This window comes from Cervus elaphus, chromosome 5, assembly GCF_910594005.1.
Source record: "Cervus elaphus chromosome 5, mCerEla1.1, whole genome shotgun sequence".
Lineage (NCBI taxonomy): Eukaryota > Metazoa > Chordata > Mammalia > Artiodactyla > Cervidae > Cervus > Cervus elaphus.
This window is the reverse complement of record NC_057819.1, coordinates 87,632,287-87,657,109: the sequence shown is the minus strand read 5'-3', so window position 1 is coordinate 87,657,109 and position 24,823 is coordinate 87,632,287. Positions and strand designations below refer to the sequence as shown.

The following is a 24,823-nucleotide window of genomic DNA, read 5'->3' as shown; positions in this document are numbered from 1 at the left end:
GAGAAGGGAATAGCTACCCACTCCAGTATTCTGGTCTGGAGAATTCCATGGTTAGAGGAGCCTGGTGAGCTGTAGTCCATGGGGTCACAAAGAGTCGGACATGACTGAGCAACTAACACTAACACTATTAAGTATGTGTTTTAGTTAGAAGAATAATTCTGTGGCTATGTTAGTCTGCTCAGGCTGTAAGAACAAAATGCCCCAGACTGAGTGGCTTAAAGGACAGAAATTTATTTCACAAAGTTCTAGATGCTGGGAATCTAAGATCGTGGTGTCAGTAGGAGTTGTTTCATCTTGGAGCCTCTTGACTTGGAACTGGCCACCATCTCTCTCTGGGTTCACATGACCTCATGTTTGTGTGTGAACAGAGAAAGAGACAGAAAGGGCTCTTGCGTGTCTCTTATAAGCTCTCCAATCTTAGGAGATCAAGACCCCATCCTATGACCTCATTTAACCTTAATGACTTCCTTACAAATCTACAAATACATCCACACTAAATGTTAAGGGCTTCAACCTGTGAATTTTGGAAGGACACAAACATTCAGTCCATAAGACTGGCCCACCAAAATATAAAAGTAAAGGGGGACATTATAGTTCAAGAATATACTTGACTCAAAATTTAAGTTGATATGTTATAGAACATTAAGTAGAGCAGAGTTGAGAAGTTCCTCTGTAAAGACTGCATTTTTCCTAGTTCTATTTACTTAATGACCCGTGTGCACCTTTAGAAGCAGATTTTGGTCTCTAATACTCTCAGTGAAAGAGAAAATGGCTCTAGTTTTGTTTTATATTGGCTTATAATTTCTTTGTAAAGTGACAATCAATGCCTACTATCATATTAAAGCTTGATCTGGGATATTTGAGGACAAAAAAAATGGAACTTACAATTTTAAAGGATTAAATAATTGTACAGTGCTCTATGTTCTGCCAAAAATTATTAAGACCCACTGAGTTTTTGTCTGAACTATCTTGGGAACCTCTCAAGTCCTGGATCACTGCAACACAGAGAAATGTCAAGAATTCTGGAAATAAGAATTCTGCTTCTAATGTGGTCAAGTAGTCCCAACCAGACCACCCTTCTGCAGATTAACTATAGATCCTGGACAAATTTTTTAAAAAATACACTATGAGGGTCCAGACTTAGAAGAAACAATGGCCACTGGACGAATGTGTTGTTTTTATGGCTTTTAGCCAAAGGGCAGGTCACAGTCTGGGCTGTGCAGGGTGATTAAAGCTCCTTTAGAAAACCTCTATCCTGGTTGGAAGAATCAGAGTCAGAATTTGGGACAATAGCTGTCAGAAGTAGTGTGGGGAGGAATCCCTAAAAGGAGAGAGCCAGAGAGGGAAGTTCCAGATTCTGTATGTCAGCTCTGCCCAAATCTCTAGCTGACCCATGAATGGAAAAGACAAGTTTCCTCCAATACCAGTCAGATTGCCACCCATGGATACTGACAGAGCAAATCGCCTCATCCTGTTTTGGTTTGGGATTCTTCTTAAACGTCACGCTGCCACAGAATATGTAGCTGTTGATTCGCTCTGGATGCCAGACAGACAAGAATGTTGTATAAGATAGCCGCCTTCATGGTGGTTGGATGGATCCCAAACACAATGTTCCTTTCCAGACCTGAGAATCTTCGGACACTGTCCAACACCATGTGATCACCCCCCACGTCACTTGCATTGGTGAGACACACTATCCCTTTCTTCCTCATTGCTTTCACGAGCTCCTGCCGGTATTTCTCCACATCTCTTGCAGTGCTGACAAGCACAGCAACATCCTTGGGAGAATAGCCCCTTTCAAAGAGAAGCTTGCACGTGTCTGCCACATGCATCACTATTGCATTCAGAGTTAAGTTCTTCTTAATATTTAAGGTTCCCTGAACATCCCAAGCCCATTTAGCTTCAAGACACATCTTCAGGGGCTCATGAGGGATGTTACGTGGAGGATTTTTCCTGACCCTCTGCAATACACGTTGTAGGTATCCGGCTATTTGACCTGCATTGCGTACCACTCTGGTGAGCTCTTCCCTTGGATACTGGGCTGAGAGAGCAGGGAGGCCGATGCACTCCATGTGGCTGGTCTGAAAGTAGTCCAGAAAGATCCACAGAATTCTTGGGCAATCCGTGTCTCTCTGAGTTATGGTTTTCGCCTTTCTATACCAATCCCCATCTTCAGCGCGGAAATTCTGAGCTTCATCGATGATGATGTGTTGAATGTGTGTAAAGTCATATTTCATGAAGCTCTTCCGGGTCACTGCCTGGCAGATATCTTTGTCCCTGTGAAAATTAAAGAGATACATCCGGTTTTCCCTTGAGTCAGTAAAGGAGGAAAATGATCATACTCCTACAAACACGTGGAGAAGGAAATGGCAACCCACTCCAGGGTTCTTGCCTGGAGAATTCCAGGGAGACGGCAGCCCAAGGCTCCCCGGTCCCTGGGATTCTCTAGGCAAGAACCCTGGAGTGGGTTGCCATTTCCTTCTCCAATGCATGAAAGTGAAAAGTGAAAGTGAAGTCACTCAGTCGTGTCCGACTCCTAGCTACCCCATGGACTGCAGCCAACCAGGCTCCTCCGTTCATGGGATTTTCCAGGCAAGAGTACTGGAGTGGGGTGCCATTGCCTTCTCTGCAACTTAGCAGCAGCTACAAACATGGTATTCTTGCCACAGATCATTTTACCATCTTACTCTCAAGAAACAAGCTGATTCAGGTTGTCGGGGATGTGCAGTGAATTTAGACAGAATCTCATTTGCTGACAATAAGATCCAGCTGCTGGGACTTCCCTGGCCGTCCAATGATTAGAATTCGGCCCTTTTGGTGCAGTGGGCCTGGGTTCAATCCCATTAAGCGGTGTGGTATGGCCAAAAAAAAAAAAAAAAAGGTCCAACTGCTTACCTGATAAAATTCTTCAAAGGCTTGTTCTCACAAATGTAGAGAATTTCATTCGTCTTACAGTGAAATGTGTTCCTGATCTTCTCCATGATCTTTATGGCCATGATCGTCTTCCCTGAGCCAGGTAAGCCATGGATAAACAACTCTTTGCTCTTGCGCAGGTTTTTTGAGAAGATCTTATACTGCTTGGCTGTGAGCAGATTTAAAACCTCACAGCAGAGCTGGTCACTCAAGAGAGACCGGAAGCCAAGCAAGACGACCACAAGCGACTGCAGCAAAGCTTCCATTTGCTGAGTGTCTGCTAGGTGATAGGAACTGGGGTAATCAATCACAGAGCCTGAACCCGCCGAGGACTCTGCACTGCTCTCGGGACTCAGGTGGAGGACCTTGGTCATGATACACAGATTTTCAGTGTAGCCTCCCATGTTCACCAACTTCTGCTTCAGCGTGAACGCCACGCGAGTGCAATAGGACTGCCCCTCTGCGTCTTGCTCCCTGAGGACGGTGTAGAGAATGGGAGGACTGTTCTGCGCTATCAGCAGAGCATCACAGATGACTCCTGGCTTCTCTTCCAAGTTCAGGTCCACAGCCCAGCTTGTAGAAAGGATTAAAGTTCCCTGGGAGAATGGGTCTATTTGCCTATGTATTAATTCCTGCAAACCTTCGTTCTGCAAGAACAGTTCCTTCTGGAGAGATTCAGGGGTGTATTTCAGACATCCTGGTGTCACTAGATATGGAAAAGATTATACATTTAATGGCAAAGGCCACATTTTTATGATTAATTGTAATTAATCAAAATTGCTAAATACTTAAATTGTAATGTTATTAATTATTATAAATTACATATTTTATATACATTCTTTTGCCAATATTATTATATTACAGTGAAGAAAAAGAAGCCTTGATAGTCTGGCACACTTCAGCTAAGCCTATGTGCTTATTATGTTTATGACCCTGGTAAATTTCTTAACCTAAGACTGTTCCCTCATCTGTAAAACGAACAGAAATCCATGTTTACAAAAATAGCACATCTCTTATGGTGAGAAATAAATGAAATGGCATAAAGTATGTGCTCATTGTAGCTGGTTGAGAAGTTATTCTTTCCCTTGCTACTCTTAAAGCACCTGAATCTCAAAATGCCCCTGAACAGTCCCCACTGATGGAAGTAGGAAGAACCCTTCCAAGAAGAAGGTGGTCATTAAATATCAGTGGAGAAGATGGAGCTATGAGAACTTTGCTAGAGGGAAACTCCATGCAGCCCTGCACTGGGAGATGCTGAGATCAGACTCTGAGATAACTCTCCTGAAGCATCACTCCCTTACAGATCTATGTAAGACTGCATCCATAACAAAGAGTCTTCCCTTTGACATGAGGGAGCAGGGATCAGTGTTGTGACATGAAAATAAACTTTGCCTTTTAGGGTTTTAAACTTATGTCAACGATCATTTGTTCCCAAGAGGTGGGGGGAGGAATGAAGAGACTGTTGTCGTTCTCTGGTGGTGGCATCAGATCACATGCTAGAATCTGGATCTGTAGTGTTGATTTCCAGTGAAATGACCCATATTGCATTGGTGGTTGTTTATTGTTCCTTGCCGTGGTGCTTTCTCACTGGTACCAGATGTTTGCTTAACTTGGTTTTGCCTGTAACCCGGGTGGTGGTAAGTAGGAGATGGAATCTATGATGAGACACATCTGGATTTTGGAGATGTAAAAGGTGGGAGGAGGGCTTCCCTGGTGACTCCCAGTGGTAAAGAACCCTCCTGCCAATGCAGAAGACACGGGTTCAATCCCTGATCCAGGAAGATCCCATATGCATCTTTGGATGGACAGAAGATATAAGGATATGTTTAAACATGCAGCTTTAGAAACCAAGCAGGAAGTATAAAATAAATAGTATAAGTATAAAATAAGAAGTATAAAATAAGAAAACACACCGTTTGTTGATTATACCCGGGAGTTGACATGCATCTATCGTTCTCACAATTAAAAAAAATACACTATGAGGGTCCAGACCCAGAAGAAACAATGACCACAGGACGAATGTGTTGTTTTTATGGCTTTTAGCCAAAGGGCAGGTCACAGTCTGGGCTGTGCATGGTGATTAAAGCTCCTTTAGAAAATCGCTATCCTGGTTGGAAGAATCAGAGACAGAATAATTTTGCAAGGCAGATATACTGACTGTTGTCTTTTTCATATGAGTAAATGGGAACTCAAACAGGTCAAGTGCCTGGCCCATGATCACACCACTGGGAAGTGGCAGAGCCGTGGGCTGGACCCGTTGCTGTCTCAGACACCAGACCCTCTCGTGGTCTCTACTGCACAGCCCTGCAAGCCACACAGACTACGCCTGCTGCTAAGTGGAGCATGTCACTAAAGCATTTGATGTTCATAGCACCTCCTTATCACCAAATAGCTCGTATTTTTAATTACATAATGGGATATGCTTCCCAAGGAAATTATGTGGAGACAATGTGTCCCTTTCATTTTTTTTATATTCTACTTGGCACTTAATCAATGATAGGGGCCAGACTAAATGTCAATAAAAGACCAACCACTTCATGTGCACCAGAGGAGTTACCACTCTCCATGTGACTTGGGGTCTCTGTGCCTTTGTGCAGGTGTGCCCTGAGACTCGAATGCCCTCCTCTACTTTTGAAAGTTAAAGTGGCTCAGTCGTGTCCAACTCTTTGCGACCCCATGGACTGTAGTGTCCATGGAATTCTCCAGGCCAGAATACTGGAGTGGGTAGCTGTTCCCTTCTCCATGGTTTCTTCCCAACCCAGGGATCGAACCCAGGTCTCCCATATTGCAGGCGGATTCCTTGGTTGGGGTGCTAGATCCCATATGGTACAACAAAGGTGGAAGATTCTGTGTGCCACAACTAAGACCTGGCTGGATCTTAGAAAAAGCAAGAGAATTCCAAAAAAACCTCTACTTTTGACATCTCAGTCCTTCCAGTCCTTCCAGAAGCCCCATGTTTGTTCTCTCCTCAGGGTTCTCACAGAACTTCATATCCATACTAAGCACTAATCTCACCATGGATCTAGGGAAATCTTTTGTGTTTGTGTATGTGTGTGAATGTGTTTTTTTTCATTTATGTTAGGGAGTCCCTGGTGGCCCAGTGGGTAAGGTTCAATCCCTGGTTGGGGAACTAGATCCTGCAAGCATACCACAACTAAAAGTCCACATGCTGCAACCCAGTGCAGCCTAAATAAATACAATTTTTTTTTAAATGTATTGATTTATTTTTGGTTGCATTGAGTCTTCATTGCTGGGCACAGGTTTTTCTCTAGTTGCAGAGGCTACTCTCTAGCTGTGGTAGGCCGGCTTCTTATTTTGATGGCATCTCTGGTTGCAGAGCACAAGCTCTAGGCATACAGGCTTCAGCAGTCGTGGTGCATGGGGTCAGTTGCTCCGTGGCATGTGGAAGCTTCCCAGACAAGGGATCGAACCTAAGTCCTCTTTGTCAGCAGGTGGATTCTTAACCACTGTACCACCGGGGAAGTCCAATAAGTAAACATTTTAAGAGTATTCTAGAGTATAGTTGATTAACAACGTGTTAGTTTCAGGTGCACAACAAAGTGATTCTTTTACACAAATATACACGTGTCTAGTGTCTATTCTTTTTCAAAACCTTCTCCTATTTAGGCCGTTACACAATATTAAGCAGAGTTCCCTGTGCTATACAGTAGATGAGCTAGGAAAATCGTTAAACACGGAGCCCTGAAGTATCTGGACTGATGCTTTTTCCAACTACAGGAAATCAGGTGAGGGCACCTAACAGTTTAGGACACCAGGATGGAGGTCGTTCGGGGCTGGCTGAATCTGATCCAGTACTCTCACCCCTGAATTTCTCTAGTACCCATCACGCCAGGCACAGACAAAACTCCAGAGAGTCATTACATTTCTTTCAAGAAACATTTATACTGTTTAATCTGAAGCTAAACTATTGTCGATCAATAGTGGATTTCCCTATCCACAGAATCTGGACTCCCGCTGCAAAACCGAAACTGAACTGATTATTTACCATGTTGAGAGTTCAGAATCTAATAATAGCAGACTCTGAAAAATGACAATTTGCCTTAAAAAATAGTTCTAACTAGGTAATACATCCCCATAGTCCAAATGCCAAAGCACTTCTACTCCTGTTTGCTCTTTTCCTCCCTCTTCAACTCCATCCTACTCCCCTAACACAGACCTTTTTTTTTTTTTTTTTTTTTGCCAGTTCCTCACCTATTCTTCCAAAACTTCTTCGAGCAAATACAAGCAAATATTTCCCCCTTTTGTTCAGCCCTCACATCTTTTTGTCCAGCAATACGTGTGGCAGATCTTTCTATACAAGTGCCAAGAACTGCCTTATTTTTTTCCCACATTTGTCTAACATGCCATCTTATGGATGTGACATAAGTCCCTGTTGATGGGTTCTTGTGTGTTTGCTCCAACTTTTTAAAAATAAATATTTATTTACCTAGCTGTGTAGGGTCCTAGATGCAGCATGTGGGACCTTTCATTGCAAACCATGGATTCTCCAGTTGCTCCATGGCATGTGAAATCCCGGTTCCCCGACCAGAGATGGAACTTGCAACCCCAGTGCTACAAGGCAGGCTTTCAACCAGTGGACCGCTAAGGAAGTCCCTGCCTCAACTTGTTGCCATTACAAGAATATTACAATGTGTGCACGCTCATTCACTCGGTCCTCAGTCGTGTCTGACTCTCTGCGACCCTATGGACTGTAGTCTGCCGGGCTCCTCTGTCTATGGGATTTCCCAGGCAAGAATGCTGGAGTGTGTGGCCATTTCCTCCTACAGGGAATCTTCCCTAAACAGGGATCAAACCACATCTTCTGCATTGGCCGGCAGATTCTTTACCACTGAGCCATCTGGGAAGCCCATTACAATGAGTAACCTTGTATATAGTCTTGGACATTTAGTGTGCACACAGGTATATATAAAGTATAAACTCCCAGGAACTCTCTGGAAGTCCAGTGATTTTAGACTCAGCACTTTCACTGCCGAGGGCCTGGATTGGATCCCTAGTCAGGGAACTAAGATCCCACAAGCCATGTGGTATGGCCAAAATAATAATAAATTTAAAAGTCCCAGCAGTGGGATTACTGGGTAAAAGGGTAAGTGCATCTGTCCTTCCAATAGATATTGCCAAATTGTCCTCCATAGTTGTACCAATATGTATCCCTGCCAGTAATGAATGGGAAGACTTGCATAGCATCGCATACAAATGCCGAGAAATAGCAGTATAGCATACAAATGATAATATCAGATTTTTTTTTACAATCCAGTAGATACAAATGATAGCTTGTTTAAATTTACATCTCTTATTTTGATTACGATTAGGAATCTTTCCAAATGTTTGAAAGCCATTTGAATTTTGTGTGCTCTGAACTATGTTTGTTGATTTTTCTGTTAAGTTGTTCTTTATCCTCATCAACTTTTGGAAGCTCTTTATATATTAGAGACATTGGCCCTCTGTAATATCAGTTGCAAACATTTTTCCTAGTTGGTCAATGGCCCTTTGACTTTGTACCTAGTTGTTTTAGCCATGCACACTGCTTATTTTTAATGTAATCATGTATGTCAGTATACTGTCACGGCTTCTGGATTTTGAATCTTGAATGTTCTAATCCTCATGCCAAAAGCATAAAGCCATTTATGAATGTATTCTTCTAGAACACTTATGGCTTTGATTTTTTTTAAATTCTTGATTGATTTAGAGCTTATGTTGGTATATAGTATCAATCGTGCATCTTTTTAAAAATAAATTATCACCCAGTTATCCCAATGTCTCTTTATTGAAACATCCCCATTCTTCTCCCTTAGTTGAGAGACCAGTTCCATCACGAAATAAATTCTGATATGTGTTTGCATCTACTTTCAGATATTCTATTCTGTACCCTTGATCTAATTATATGTCAGTATAACTCTGTTTTTATTTGAGGCTTTATAATGATTTCATATCTGGAGTGCCCTTCTTTTTGCTCTTCTTTTTCAGATTTTTATTTCCTGGCTCTTCTTACTTATTTTTTCACTGGAACTTTAAGTTCCAATGAAGTTAAGTTAATCTCCAGATTAAGTTAATCTCTTGGGTTTTTTTAAAATTGATACCTCACTAAGTTTATAAAATAACTTAGAGAAAATTGACAACTTTCTTCCCTTCAAAAATATAACATGTGTTTCCATTTTATTTTTCTTGTGTCCTTCAATATTATTTAAAAATTTTTCTCAGATTGGCTTATCTTAGATATTTTAACTTTTTGTTGCTATTGAAAATTGGGTATTTTCTTTGATTGTTTGTTATATTAGGAAACTGAATTTTTGTGATATTAATTCTGACTTCATACAATACTATTAATACAACTATTGGTATTCAGTCCATATTCTTCTATTGTTTATAATAGGTTTTCATTGGATTCTCTTGAATATGGTCCCATGTTCTTCAGTTTTTATCCCTCTGATTTCTTTCTCCTATCTAATGGCATTGGCTAATTAACACTGCACAAAAGTTGTAGTAGTGCACATAATGGTTTTGTCCCCAAATTTAATAGAATGCTTCTCATATCTCCCTATTAGCATAATGGTCTTTGGTGGATATTGATAGATATAGACATCAATACATAAATATAATGTTAAAGAAGTATCTATGGGCTCCTATTTTATTGTCTTCTAAAAATTAAAATGTATATTCATGCTTTTCCAGTATATAAGAGGACAATCATAAAATTTTCTGCATGAAGAAATGGTAGATTATAATTAGAAATTATGGATTATAATAATTACTCTCTTAATGTTGATCCATCCTTTCATTTCTGGAGTTCTGTGTTTGCATTTTCATTCATAAGGAAGATTAGTCTGAGTTTTCCTTTTGTATGCTATCTCTGTCAAGTTTTACAATTACTGTTACTCCCATTTAAAATAACCTGGGAATCTTCCCTTTTTATATGACTCTGGAATAATTTGAATAGTGTTGAAACTGTCTGTTCTTCAAATGTTTGGTATGATTCCTGGAAAATTGATTTTTTTATACTAGAATAATAGGTTATCACTCTATGAGCATAAAGCCCAGTGTTTTGTTTTTAGATATAATTTATTCAATGTTAATAAGTTCTACTAAAATAGAATTTGTTGAATTTAATTATCAATGCTTATGTTTATTCTTAGATTTAGTACTGTTTATTGTGGACAATTATTAAAATATAAATTGATATGCAAATGAATGCAGAAAGCTCAATTAGGTAAGGTGAAAAAGAAATCTTAATTGGAACATCATTATCTATTAACTTAAAGGTCCTCAATAGACATTTCCACATACATAGGACGCTTCCCTGGTAGCTCAGTGGTAAAGAATCTGCCAGCCAATGCAAGAGACTCGGGTTCTATCCCTGGGTCAGGGAGATTCCCTGGAAGAGGAAATGACAACCCACTCTAGTATTCTTGCCTGGAGAATCCCATGGACAGAGGAGCCTGGCAGGCTACAGTCCATGGGGTGGCAAAAGAGTTGGACACGACTTAGCGACTAAATAACAACAAAAGGACATTTATGTATCAGATTCTAGTGCCAGATAAGCCATTAACTTACTGCATATATCTGATCAGGTGGTTTTTCCTCTCTAGAAGTATAGAAAGAGGACAGCAACGGAAAACCTAACATGTTGGGAGCAAGGAATGAGAACAGATGCTATCCTTGGTCCTGAAACATGATTTTGTGCTGTCCTAAACCTAGCACAGAGGTAAAAGCATCTGCCTGCAATGCAAGGAGACCCCCCCACAATGGGTTCGATCCCTGGGTCGGGAAGATCCCCAGGAGAAGAAAATGGCAATCCACTCCAGCATTCTTGCCTGGAGAATCCCATGGACGGAGGAGCCTGGTGGGCTACAGTCCAGGGGGTTGCAAAGAGTCGGACATGACTGAGCGACTTAACTTTCACTTTCAAACCCAAACATGCTGACTCATGTTGTAATTGATCTTCATTGTATTTGTTTTGTGTTCCATCTTGATATAAATCTTACATCTTCGTATTCATAACTGGCACTCCTCTGGTAAATTTGGTAGAGGTAATTTGCCCTTAGTTCGGTAATTTGCCCTTAGTTCAATGTATGCCTCTAATTCAACTAGATCAAAAGTGCCCAAAATGGATGAGGGTCAGAATACTGTGAGTAGCTTGAAAAAATGAACATTATAAGGTTCTATCTTCAGATATTTTAATTTATGAAGTCTGGAGTGTGGAGCCAGGTATCTGTACTTTTAAAAATAACCAGAAATACTGATGATCAGTCCTATTTAAGAACAAGACCAAAAGGTCTGTAAGGGCAATAATGTTCCTGGATTCTATATGTGATACTGCCTCAGTGAATGAGGTCAGTGAGGGTTCATTTCTAAACTACTTATCATCAATATGTTTATAGCACCATTACCTTGAACACATAGGTTTTGCAGAGTGTACTTTCAGGACTTTAAATAACAAACATAACAGTTTATCTCCCCCTCTACTAACACAGAAACTGGCTGGTGTGAAGTAGGCAAACCATTGTTGCTACCTGGAAATAAGCGTTGTTGGAGATCCTTCTTATGTTCCAGACCTTTCTTGGAGTACACTGGTCTGCTCTGAGGAGGGCTGTTAGACAGGCTCAGCTGAGATTCAAAGTCTTTGCACAGCTGTCTAAGATCTTAACAAAGAAAGGAAATTCATGTTATTCTGACATGTTAGTTCATCTCTTCACCACTGAAAAAGACTTTATGAGTGGGTATACTGTATGGCTGTCGAGGCATGATTTGAGACATAATAGCAAGAAAACACCCCATTCACCCTGTATGAACAAGTGCCTTTACTGCATATGAAAGTTGCCAAAACCATCATAAGAGAGATGTTATTTGGAAGTTTGAATGTGTTTCCATTCAATGTAAGTCTCCACTCTCCGTATCTGAATAGCATTTTGTTTTTATTTCTTCTATGGTACATAGAACATTCTTTTAGTACACTTATCTATGCATGTATCTATGGTGTAAATATTCCCACCATGGGCAATTTTAAGCTACCAATATGATGTCACTAAATGCAGAGTTGGGGAGACATGCATCATAACACATCATTTTAGAGCAATTCCATCATGCAGATACAATAGATGTAAATAACCTCACAAGCATCATCTTAAAATGTAGTATTATAAATAATTGGGTTTTTTATTTACTGCATTGGTTTTAAATATAATTTATGGAACTATATAACTTGATTTTTGTTTGTATAACTTGATTTTTAATAATGACTGTTTAGCAACTGGCTCACAACAATCCTGAAAATTTAATAAATCTTAATAAACAGCAAGAGTCAGTTTCAATACACCACTGCAAGGCAATCATCCCCAAACAATTTTCTCTTCATCTGATGTGGGCAATTGCCCATTATAAGACACTGGACTCAGGCTTGTCATCACCCAGCCAAATTTTCTCATGTTTGGAAAGTAGGATACTTGAAGGTTCAAAAAACACAGAGTTTAATGGATGTGAGAAGTTCAAAGTCATGGCAAATATGTTTAATTGGAGCTTCTGAAGAGGCAGAAAAGACAGGAAGGGAGTTTTTTTCCATCTTACCTGGATCTGTATCCATCATCATGCTTAGCCATTCCTCAGTTGTCAGGCTGCAAACCTCCTTATCCTTCACCATCCACGAACTGGGAACACCTGAGAACACTGCACCACAGAATCGCTTCACTCCGATCACACAAGCATAGCCATATAACTCTCCCTTGTCTAACACATCCAAGATTTTGACTGTGAAATCTATCTGGCATTGACATTGGCAAAAATGGACACAAGATAATTTTTGTATTGCTTCTTCTATTTTCTTTTTCAAAGAGTCACGGTCAACATTTTCTTTAGCACATCCCCGAACTTTCCTACTTTTATCATCCACACCAATAACAAGATAGCCTCCTTCAGTGTTTGCAAATGCAGGGATATACTCTAGAATCGTGTCTTTCGTATATTGTTCAATGTGTTTTGTAGCAAACTGCTTAAACTCTATGAATTGAGACTCGGGAAAAGGCATGACTTCACCATGTTCAAAATGGTCTTTTTGAAGAACACAGTAAGTAGGATCCACGTCATGGAGGTCTGGATGTATAACCTTGGAAATTTCACCAAAAGGCTCTTTCCCTGAGCTTTTTGCATTTGTTTTCTTGGTTTTCAGGAAACTGAATGCCTTTCCTGAATCCATGAGAAACACAGAAGTGCCAGATCTACAGTATAACGAAGAACTCAGGCTACAAATGCGGGGCTTAACAGAAATGTCTTCAGGGAAAGCGTCGGTGCTCCAAGACTTCACAAAAATGTAGTAACACTTCCCTTGTTGCTTTGTCTTGAAGAAAGCTTGCAGATTTGAAAACAGAATAAGTGTTCTCAAAGCTTCTTCTAAATCCAGTCCCATCTCCACGAGATTTTCATCGTTGTTTGCCATTTCCAGTTGAATCACTCCTCCTCCTGAGTTTAATAAAGCACATGCAGCCTGGATCACTTTCGCCTTCTCTTTCTCTCTCTGAACTTTCTGCAGCTTTTTTCTGTTACTTTCACCAAGAGTTACTTTTCCTACATTGATGACCAAGTCTGAGTAAGACGATTTTATCGCCAAACGTGAATAATGTTTCTCCATGTTTATTCTGCAACTGAAACCATTAAAACACATATCTCATGTTGGTGAAGAAGTAGATTGCATAATACACAAAAATGCATTTATTAATTTATTTAAAGTGTGTATAACGGAATCACTTTGTGAAGCATCTATACTTCAATAAAATAAAACTTTTTAAAAGTTTACACTGAGCTGAAAAAAAAAAGTGACAGAGAATGGGAGATGAGAAGTGGTGAGAGGAGACCTGAGAGTTAGAAAAGGGCTTACAACAATAGAAAGCCGAAGAAGCATTTTAAGGAAGGGAGTGACATGAGCACACGGACATTGTGAAAGACACATTACTGATGAACAGATCCATAGTTGCCAAGGGTTATGGGGAGGGAAGGGGTAACTACAAGGGATAACACAGTGGAGTTGGTTGGGGTGATGAAACTGTTCTGTATCCTGATTGTGGTTGTAATTATATGAATCCATGTGCTAGAAGTCATAGAACTGCACACTGAAAAAGTAAATCTTATTGCATGATTAATTTTTAAGAGCAGAGGGCACATTATTTACAGATGGAGAACTAATTAGAGAGGAGTAAACCAGTAGGGACGGTTTTGCAGGAACCTGAGTGACAGATGATGCTGGCCTGCGCCACAGTAGGTAGGGGCCGTGGGAATGAAGAAGTGTGAATGTTTCCAAGAGATATTTAGAAAATATTGATAAAAATTAACACGGCTCTGTACTGACCAGCTAGAGATCAGGAGAAAGGATTAGAATTTAGTAACTGGATTTTTGGCTTGGGCAATTGAGTGGTTAGCAGCACCACTTACTGGTAAAAAAAAGTCAATGATTATTGAAGGTGGGTGATTGATAAATGGAGATTCACTCTCCTTGCCTTCTCTCCACCTCTGTGTATATTTGAAAAGTGTCTAAATAAGTTTATAATTGATTTCATCTATTGACTGGGTGGTGGACAAACTGGTGTTCATTATCTTGTTCTCTATTTTTTTCCTGTAAATTTGAAATTACTCATGACATAAAAAAGAAAACTTTTATCTCCAAAAATTTTTAAAGGAGAGTAGGGCATATGAATTTGGAGTAACAAAGTGGATGAACTTTTGGACTATGCATTCTAACAAAACAAAGATGGCCAGGGCAGAGGGTGGATCTGAGAAATGGGGGAAAAGAAGGATAATGGATTCTAAGACTTTATGATGCCAAAAAACGTGTATTTGGGAGTGATTGAGCAAATCAACAAAACTCAACAGTACCATAGTGAGGAGAGAGCGCTTAAGACTCAGGGTTGTGCTGCAACCTAGACAGTCATTTTTTTTTTCTTTTTTATGCTTTTCCTTGATTATATACTGAAGCGTACATTGAAATATTTCATTTATTAATTTTTTTAGCACAGGAAACATCTACTGGGCTCTCACCAAGGGCATACTAACCGCTGTGAAAGACACAAAGAATGTGACTTTGGAGATTTATGGTTTAGGGTCCATCAGATTACCATGATGTGGTTTAAATGGTATGTGGAGAAAAATTGGTAGCCCTAAATGTCTGTCATGGTAAGAGAGAGAATTTAAATAAAATGATTTCCATCAACATTAGGAATTTAGGAAAAAAACCAGGTCACAAAAGAACAGGAATAACAGATGGACGGGCAGAAGAAAGTTGGAAAATTAAAAAGCAATTATTTGATTAATTAACAAGATTGAGAGTTTTTTTTTATTTGTTTTGCTTTTTGCTTGTTTGATTTTTGTTTTTTAGATAAGCCACTAGCATCTTATTTATTTTACATTTTATTGAAGTATAGTTGACTTACAATGTTGTGTAAGTTTCAGGTGTACATCAAAGTGACTCACTTATACATATACAGATATCATTCTTTTCCAGATTCTTTCCCCACATAGGGTATTACAGAACATTGAGTAGAGTTCCCTGTGCTAAACAGCAGGTCCTTGTCAATTATCTACTTTATATATAATAGTGTGTGTATGTTAATCCCAAGCTCCTAGCATCTTTATTATTTAAAATGAGCTCTGAACAAATAGAAGGGTTGTTGATACAGGTGTGGCAAGGAAACAGAATTCTGAGCAGTAAATTATTAGAAGGCCATGTCATTCACAATCTTACTCATTTACCTGATATGTTCCTTGTGATATATTTTATATTTATAAATATCTTATTCTGTATTTTATAACCTTTAAGGTGTTCTTGTCAGGTTATTTATACAAAATGCCACTGGAGACATTTGGACTTCAAAGTTTTGATGTTTACTCATATGGATATTTGCTCTCAAGTATTGTGTTTGCATGTGTGCTCGTCGTGTCCAACTCTTTGTGACCCCATGGACTGCAGCCAGGCTCCTCTGTCCATGGAATTTTCCAGGCAAGAATACTGGAGTGGGTTGCTATGTCCTACTATAGGGGATCTTCCAAGCCCGGGGATTGAACCCGTGACTCCTGTATTGGCAGGTGGATCCGTCAGCACTGAGCCACCTGGGAAGCATACTATTATCAGCAACTGATATCAGTGACTGATATCATATCAGCAACTGCCTTCTATTATCTAGTAAGCCTGGATCATTTTATATGGCAGAGAAAGCTTCAGAACTCCTAATATTTTCTTCTCCATTTAAGACCTAAAAGAAAATCAATAAAGGGAAATGTCTGGTAGATTTCTTTTTCAATAGGCAGAAAAGCAAAATTGGTTTGGTTTAAAAATTGAGAGCTCCGATAAATCAATAACAGAATAAAAGTATCAGGGTAGTTATAACAAGGAAAACTTTTTTTTTTTTTCTTTTTTTTTTCTCCTGAGATTATAGGAAAGGCGAGTGGCAGCTGCAGGTATTATGCTGACCTGTGCTGTCAAAGTCTCTCCACATTGCTCTCGCATGCAGTTGGAGATCCCGTGGCCACAACAGGCCACAGCCCTTGGAAACATGCCGATAACAAGGAAAACTTTTAAGTGCCTGGCTCCATTGTGTTTACTGGAGAGCTTTTTTAAACTTCAAAATCATATAATTTCTACATTATTAGATTTAAAGTGTTTGACACATGAAAAACTATGGCCTGCTACAAAATTCAGTATTGTCATATATTTCATGAACATTATGACACTCAATAATTCTTTCACCTGTTTTTCCTTTATCTCTTATGATCTTAATAATATTACAGACTTTTTTAAACAGATTGTAAGCGTCAGATGAAGAGTTTTGCATTCTGCTTTTATCATTAACACTTCTGTAAACCTTTGAAGTCATTATATTTCTAATTATATGTCTTAAAGACAATAAAACTTTTCATCAAGTACATACAATATTAATGAACTGGACATTTCTCGATCGTTAACATTTCTCTTGTTCACAATTCTTAATAATAAGCAATACTGCATTTACTTAACAGCTGTTTAGTGGACATCTATTATTTGCCAATCACTGTGCTAAATCCAGAGTAGACAGTGGTGAACAAAACAAACACGGTCCCTGCTCTCAAGATGCTCATTGTTTAGTGAAGCTCACTGTTAAATAAACGATAGTTCAGAATGCCAGGGATGCTTAGAATGGAAACTGTCCTCATATGGCAGTTGGAAGGGGGATGGGTTCTGAGAAGGCTTTCTAGAAAAAGTAATATTCTGAATTAAGATCTGAAGAGTGTAAATGAGGTGAAGAATTAATTAGGTGAAGAAGGGTAGAAAAAACTTTCCAGAAGGAAGTAGGAAGGAATATGTCAGGTTCAAAGGACGGACTGTCTGAAACACTGAGATGGAGGGACGGAGAGGGAGGAAATGAGGCTGGAAAGGGGATCAAGAGTCACCTGTACATTGGCTGGCAGGCCCCTTTAAGGATTCAGTCTTTATCCTGAAGGTAATGGGAAGCCATTGGAGGATTTTTAGCAGGAAGGCATAGCATCAGATGTACTCTGTGTGTGTGTGTGTGTGTGTGTGTATACTTTTTTTTTTTTACAAAGTTCCTTCTGGCTTCAGTGTGGAGAATGGATTGGAAGAGACTAGAGTAGTTGTGGAAGAGAACTTTGCGGATGCTATTTCCATAGTCCAATGAGAAAAGATGGTGGTGTGTACTAGTGACTGTGGATATGAAGAGAAATAAACAGTTGAGAGATATTTAGAAATAAATTGAAGGACATGGTATTTGATGGAAACTCAAGTCCATTATTTGAACTGTTTTTCTTCCTCCCTAACCCAATAGATAGAAACCCAAACTAGCCACTCACTGCGAGTTTATGACAAATTGCTTCTCAGCCTAGATTAAAACAGGGAGCAACATGCAAAAACCTCTACACAGATGTTTTTAGCAGCTTTATTCGTAACTTCCCAAACTTGGAAGCAGTCAATATCCTTCAGCATGTGAGTGAATAAATAAACTGTGGTACACCCAGACAGTGGTATATTATCTGCGCTAAAAAGAAATGAGCCATCAAGTCAGGAAAGACAAAAAGGAAATATAAATGCATATTACAAAGTGACAGAAGACCATGTGAAAGGACATACTGTATGATTTTAATTACATGACATTCTGGAAAAGGCAAAACTGTGGAGACACTGAAAAGATCAGTGGTTGTCAGGAGTTGTGGGAAGGGAAGGATAAATAGGTAGAGAACAGAGGATTTTGAGGCAGTGGGAATACTCTGTTTAACAGTGCAGTTGTGGAGGCATGTCATGTCATTACACATTTGTCCAAACCGTAGAATGTACACCAAGAGTGAACCATAAAGTAAGCTATGGACTTTGAGTGATCACGATCTTTCAATGTAAGTAACAAATGTACCACCGTGTTGCCGGGTGGGTAGGTTGGGGGTTGGGTGTTGATGACAGGAAGGTAATGTCAATGTAGGGGCAAGGGATATATGGGAAATCTCTGTACTTTCCTCTCTATTTTGCTGTGAGTCATGGATTTCCATGGAAGTTCAGTGGTGGTTAAGACTCCATGCTTCCAATACCCAAAAGAGTTGAATACCTGTCCTCAAAAATCTGCACATGAATGTTCATAGTAGCTTGGCTCATGATTACAAAAATTTGGAAGCAACCAAGATGTTTTTCAACTGATGAATGGATAAACCATGTATGTAAGGAGATAAGAACAGTCTTTTTTTTTTAAGCACTATTTGTAACACCAAGTTTTGGAAATAGCCTATCAATAATAGAATAAGTAAATAATGGTAATATTTACTGAAAGGAATGCTGTGAACCACTTTAAGAGAATAAACTGAAACACACACAATGACATAGATATGAGAAACAAAATACAGAGTTTAAAAAATCAAGTTGCAGAAATATACACATAAAATTATACCATTTAAATAAGCTAAAAATGCACACATCACAGTGCTACATATTATTCCTGGATGTCTGTGCTTGTGTAAAACTGCGTTAAAAATATTAAAAAGATATACAGTAAACTCAGAATGTTGGTTGCTTCTGAGATAAGAAGAGAAAAATGAAGAGAGAGGAGAGAGAAGGCAAAGAGGACTTCAAATTTATCTACAATATTTTAGTTACTCGATTTTTTAAAAGCTTGAAGTAACTATGGGAAGACAATATGGTAACAAAAATTGGGGATAGCAGAACAGTTTTTTATATTTGCTAAGTTCCCTAGGAGCTCATAGTGTAAGGAATCTGCCTGTAATGCAGGAGACCCAGCTTTGATCCCTGGGTCAGGAAGATCCCCTGGAGAAGGGAGTGACAACCGACTCTAGTATTCTTGCCTGGAAAGTCCCATGAACAGAGGAGCCTGGCGGGCTATAGCCCTGGGGTCGCAAAGACATGACTGAGCGACCAGCACTTTCACACTTTGTTTATTATGTGTTGCTGTGCTCAGTCGTGTCCAACTCTTTGTAACCCCATGGACTGTAGCCCGCCAGGCTCCTCTGTCCATGGGATTTCCCAGGCAAGAACACTGGAGTGGGTTGCCATTTCTTCCTCCAGGGAATCTTCCCAACCCAGGGATCGAACCCTTGTCTCCTATGTCTCCTATGTTGCAGGCAGATTCTTTACGGCTGAGCCATAAGTTTATTATTGCTATCATTAAACACACACAGACCCACACACACTAGCAGGAAGGCATTTTAATCTTAGTCTTAATGAACAACACACACACTCACTTAGCGTCTTAACAAAGTACACACACACGCGCGCACACACACACACACACACCCCAAGTCCAGGTGTCCCACCCCACCCACTGGCTCTGCACCTGTGCCCCATCCAGCCAGCACTTTCATTTCAGCTCTTCCACCCTCCCCTCCTCACCACTCTACGTGTCCTTCAAGTGCGCACGCACACGTGTGTGTGTGTGTATGTGTGTGTAGATTTGGAAATGATAGTCTTGGAAGGGAAGTAGAACCTCTGCATGCGGGCCCAAGGGAAAGAATGGAATAGGGAAGGTTATGAGCACCCGGGGCTGAGAAAATTGCAACCCACAAAGCAAAACAGACCCTAGAGAGGAGACCCTCAGCCTCAGACATGACTGCCCAGGCATTGTGATATCTTGTATTTCACAGGGCAAGACTCAAACCAGAGAACCATAAAGCCCACATCCTGTTCATGATTCAGTTACCTCCTCTGACTTCTTTCTTTTCATCATGTCAGTACTGTAGGCCCAGTCTCTGGTAATTCGTCCTTATTTAATTTGGGTCTAAAAAAATCATTTTAGGGCTTCCCTCATGGCTCAGTGGTAAAGAATCTGCCTGCCAGTGCAGAAGACACAGGTTAAATCCCTGATCCAGAAAGCTCACACGTGCCACAGAGCAGCTAAACCCATGTGCCAAAACTAATGAGCCTGTGTTCTAGAAGCCAGGAGGTGCAACTACCGAGCCGACACACTGCAGCAGAGAGGGACAGAATGAGGGGACAATACAGGTGACTAAACAGTCAATTCCACTAGGGGACTGTAAATAAAAGAATATGGGAGACTCATAAGTTAATTATTACTCAAGAAAGCAGGTGAGCTTAACCATAACACCAAGCAGGCTTGCTTAACAACGAACTCATGCACGAGAAGCAGGGGACATGCCCCCGAACAATAAAACAGTGGTGGCAGGAGCCCCACATCCTGCCCAATGAGTTCAGGACATCAATGGTCCCTAGGACGTTCTCTCTGCACATATGAATAAACCAGTAATTTGTAGACTTGGCTTGACCACGCAGGGAGAAAACTCCCCTGCTCAACATAGAGAAGGAACTAATGATAAAAATGTGACGTCTACTCAAGGAAGACAGAGAAGGTCTTCTCTCCTTCCCCACTTTTCCTTCGATTATAAAACTGTAGCCCACTAAGTTCTCGGGATGCAGCATTTGCTCTCCCTCTTCTAAGCCTCCAAAGCGCCTATCCTAATAAATCACCTCTTATGTACCACTTTGCTCTCCCTGACCTCTTCTCTGCACTGACACCTAAAAGAGTGTGGTACGGGAGCATTTCAGTGCCCCCCTAAAATGTTTCACCGATGAGTTTCACAACTCCTGAAGCCTGCGCGCCCTGAAGTCCATGCCCTGACCAAAGAGAAGCCACCACCACAGAGAAGCCTGTGCCCTGCAAGGAAGACTAGCACCCACTCGCTGCATCTAGAGAAAGCCCTCACAGCACAGCCAAATATTAAATCAATAAATTCTAAGAAATCACCTACGACTGCAGTGATAAAAGCATATTTATGTTGTAAACAGGAGTGTGGCAACTGATTTCTAGGAAATACTCAGAACATCTGTAGGTGTTGCCTATGTCTAGTAAAATAAATACCTACTATCGCAGATGAGGTTTTTTCCTATTACAGATTGGCAAATATTTTTCAAACATCCACTTGCTGAATTTTTCATAATCCTACATTCCTTTGTTCCCCATCTCCAAAAAGATTAGAAAAAGCAATTTGTTAAAGTTGGGCAAGTTAATTTCCAGGGCTTTTGATAAATGTTGGTAAACAAAATAATCAAACTTTTGGCACACTTGCAAAAAATAACCTGAAATTTCCAATGAGGTCCGAGCTTCTGGGTTAATATATTTAAGTTTTTCCTGAAAACAAAAGTGTGTATATATCATAAAAAACAAAACCCTTTTCATAGAGACCAACCAACTGGGTACCTGACAGAATATCCTGACAGTCACCCCTTCCCGCCAAAGCTCTAGCTCCTCCCTGATCTATCTGAGAGTTTGCCTCCAGATGGTTGGTGATCTGTCCACCCCACAATCCTCTCCACCACCGTCTCAGACCTCAGGGTGTCTGGCTGGAACCCTGCATCCCATATCCCTGGCCTGAGCTAGAAGGTAAGTCCCATCAAAGGACCAGTTCTCTTCACTGTCTATTTCACTTAAGAAAAATGCGGGCATAACATGTCCACCACAATCTCTCTTGTCTAAGGTAGATATATCTGAAAGGGTCTCTAGCTACAGGGTGAATTTATTTATATATGTATATATTTTTTTAATTGTAGGACAATTACTTTATAATATTGTGATGGTTTTTGCCATCCATCAACATGAACCAGCCATAGGTATACATATGTCCCCTCCTTCTTACACCCTCTTCCCACAGCCCTCCCCTGTCCATCCCTCTGTGTTATCACAGAGCACTGACTTTGGGTTCCACAGGGTGGATTTTTTCCTTAGCATTCTTTGGTCTTTTTTCCAGCCCATCTTTTCTGTTGAACAGGCATGGATCCAGTCTCTCCAGATAGTCTCAGGGTTGGGGTGCTGAAGAGAAAAACGCCTGAGTTCTGACCTGTTCAGGTATCCTTGGCTTCACAAAAGCAAGCCCAGGAGAAATGCCCAGTTTTTATTTTCTTGAAAAGGGAAACTAGAATGTTCCCATCATTTTAAAGTTCCCACTATTTTACTGTTCACAACATTTTAATGTTCCCACCATTTTAAAGTTTCAATTTCCTGAAACCAGGTTAAATGTGTTCCCGTCTTTTAGGTTTCGATTTCTCAAGGAACTAATTAGACGGCATTTGACTCTTTATGGCTGCCTTCCCAACCTCAAGAGAGAGAGAAAATAAAGCGCTGACTGTTGGCTGTCAGTCAATAGGAAATTGTCTTTTTAATAAGTAAGTGAGAAGTGCATTACTTCTGGCTTGAAACTTAAAACATCTTGGAGAGCAATGCTACAGAGAAATCTGTTTGGATACACATCAAATTATTATTAAGGATTTCACCCTAAGGAATGGAATTGGAAAGGAAGAGGGAGAGAGACGGAGGAAATGTTATTTTGTACACTATGCCTGTATTATTTGAGAAATGTTTAATGCAATAGAAAAGAAAACCGTGCTAGAGCCAGAGAATTAAGCAGTACACCTCATTGACTTTCTCACTCAATTTTTCTAGTAGCCTCTATAAGCTCAACAGTTGCTGTTGAAACCAGTTGAAATTGTTGCTAGATTTCCTGTTCCTGATTTGACTAACACTGTTAGTTTTGTATTGAGTAAGTTTCTCCTACTTGCCATATTGATCTACAACCTCCCCCATAGCTTATGGAAATCAGAGTCCCCTGGGATTTTTTTTTTGGTTTCTTTTGAGTGGCCGCCCTTATAGATTGCAAAAATTGTTACAGTATGAATTTAGCGATCATTCCTAATATTCAGGAAAAGTGTTGTGCACTAGAGGGAATTGAGTTTACGATGTGATGAGTCAGTGTTCTGTGACCATCTCAGTCTATCAATAACCAATGTAGTTCTTCAGCAATAATCATCAGGAAACTTTGGAAAAAAAAAAAATTAAAAGTGATTACTTACAGGCTCTGGAAGTTACGCAACAGACTGGGCCGCACGGCGAGATCAGAAGTAGGAATGAGCACACTAGCCTGGTGATCGGCTCAGCCTTGGGGTGGAAGATGAGGGTTTAGGGTTTGGCAGGTTCCCTATTGGTGAATTTGAAACATGGGGGCAGAATTTAAAGTGCGGGGAGTCGGGGGCGGAGAAAAAAAGCAAAAACAAAACCGGAAACCCAGGGGGAATTCCCTGGCAGTCCAGTGGTAGCACTTTTCCTGCTGAGGACCCTAGTTCAGTCCCTGGTGTGGAAACTAAAATCCCACAAGCTGCTCGGGCATAGCCCCCAAAGACAAAAAAAGCCTTGCAACCAAAACTGTCAGTAATGAAATCAACAAAGATCTCAAAAACAGAAGAACCTGACTGGCAATGTGTTTATTCAAGATAGTCATCCTTGAAGTAAGGAAAGAAAAAAAAATTTTCAGCTCTCAGGTTCTACACTACAACAAAATTAGTTCCCAAACTTGGCTGCTCATCAGAATCTTTCAGCACATTTTTTTTTAAAATGCAGATTCCAACAATTTACAAATAAAATTTTTTTTTAATTTTAAAAAGAAAGAGGGGGAAATAAAAAACAAACAAATAAAAAATAAAGCAGATTCATGGAGAATCTAATAGTAACTCTACAATTTTAAGATCCCCAGGTAATTTTATGGTCTGCAAGGTTCAGAAACTACTGGACTCCCATATTTCCTGTCTCTTGTCACAATCTCTTGGCTCACTATGGATGGTTATTGTCCTAGAAATTCCTAGTGTTATAGACTGCCACACAAAGCCAGTTGGTACCAAATCTGGTTGAATATGGTGAGCATTATCACTTCATGACATTGCCTACATTGCAGAGGAGGTAATGATCTGATTGTAAAAAACCAATGCAACCTACCAAGTACCCCAGAAACAGCAAACATCATTAAAATATTAAAATATGTACTTAAGAAGCATCCAGTGAGAAAAACTTAGCAATGTCCAGGAGATGTCTTAATAGCTGCCATAGGAGCTTGCTTGGTGGCTCAGATGATAAAGAATCTACCTGCAATGCAGGAGACACGGGTTCCATCCCCGGGTTGGGAAGATCCCCTGGAGGAGGAAATGGCTACCCACTCCAGTATTCTTGCCTGGAGAATTCCATGAACAGAGTAGTCTGGTGGGCTACAGTCCATGGGGTCACAAAGAGTTGGACACAACTGAGCGACTAACACTTTTCACAGAGGATTTAGCATTGTGCCCGCATTTCATAGTACCTCTGTGTTGAGGCTTGGAGCAGGCTGCCCCACGACATACCAGAATGGTATATTGATTGTTTTGAGTTAAAGTTACTGGAGAAAGACCTGGTGAAGGAAAGATTGATATTAAAACAGTAACATTCTGACCTCCCCCTCACTCCCCCAAAAAGTAGAAAATAAATCACCCATGTGAAAGGATCCCCCTATACTAGGAGTATAGAGAGTATTCTTATCACCAGATAAGGAATTCAAGGCTAAGAAAGCCAAATAAACAGACTCTCTTCCCTCATGAGTCTACTACCCCAAGCACAAA

The 24,823-nt window shown here is 40.2% G+C and overlaps 1 protein-coding gene and 1 non-coding gene across 2 annotated transcripts; both read right to left on the bottom strand.

The window, feature by feature from the left end:
- Window positions 1-23,370, bottom strand: LOC122694374 (schlafen family member 11-like). Its single transcript, XM_043903026.1, has 5 exons — window positions 23,255-23,370; window positions 12,493-13,562; window positions 11,442-11,570; window positions 2,896-3,619; window positions 1-2,277 (listed from the first exon to the last, which is right to left on the bottom strand). Exons 2-5 carry the CDS (start codon window positions 13,547-13,549, stop codon window positions 1,494-1,496), a joined length of 2,694 nt encoding a protein of 897 aa, XP_043758961.1. The 5' UTR covers window positions 13,550-13,562; window positions 23,255-23,370; the 3' UTR covers window positions 1-1,493.
- LOC122695891 lies at window positions 16,336-16,466 on the bottom strand. Its single transcript, XR_006341628.1, has one exon. It is a non-coding gene; the product is annotated as a small nucleolar RNA SNORA44 (small nucleolar RNA).
- Window positions 23,371-24,823: the final 1,453 nt, after the last annotated feature.

Excerpts from the sequence above, each read along its gene's own strand:
- LOC122694374 (XM_043903026.1), bottom strand. The coding sequence starts at position 13,549 with ATGGAGAAACATTATTCACGTTTGGCGATAAAATCGTCTTACTCAGAC. Across the intron at positions 11,571-12,492 it reads GATGATGGATACAGATCCAG|ATCTTAGACAGCTGTGCAAA; the intron begins GTAAGATGGAAA and ends TTCTTTGTTAAG. Across the intron at positions 2,278-2,895 it reads CCTTTGAAGAATTTTATCAG|GGACAAAGATATCTGCCAGG; the intron begins GTAAGCAGTTGG and ends TAATTTTCACAG.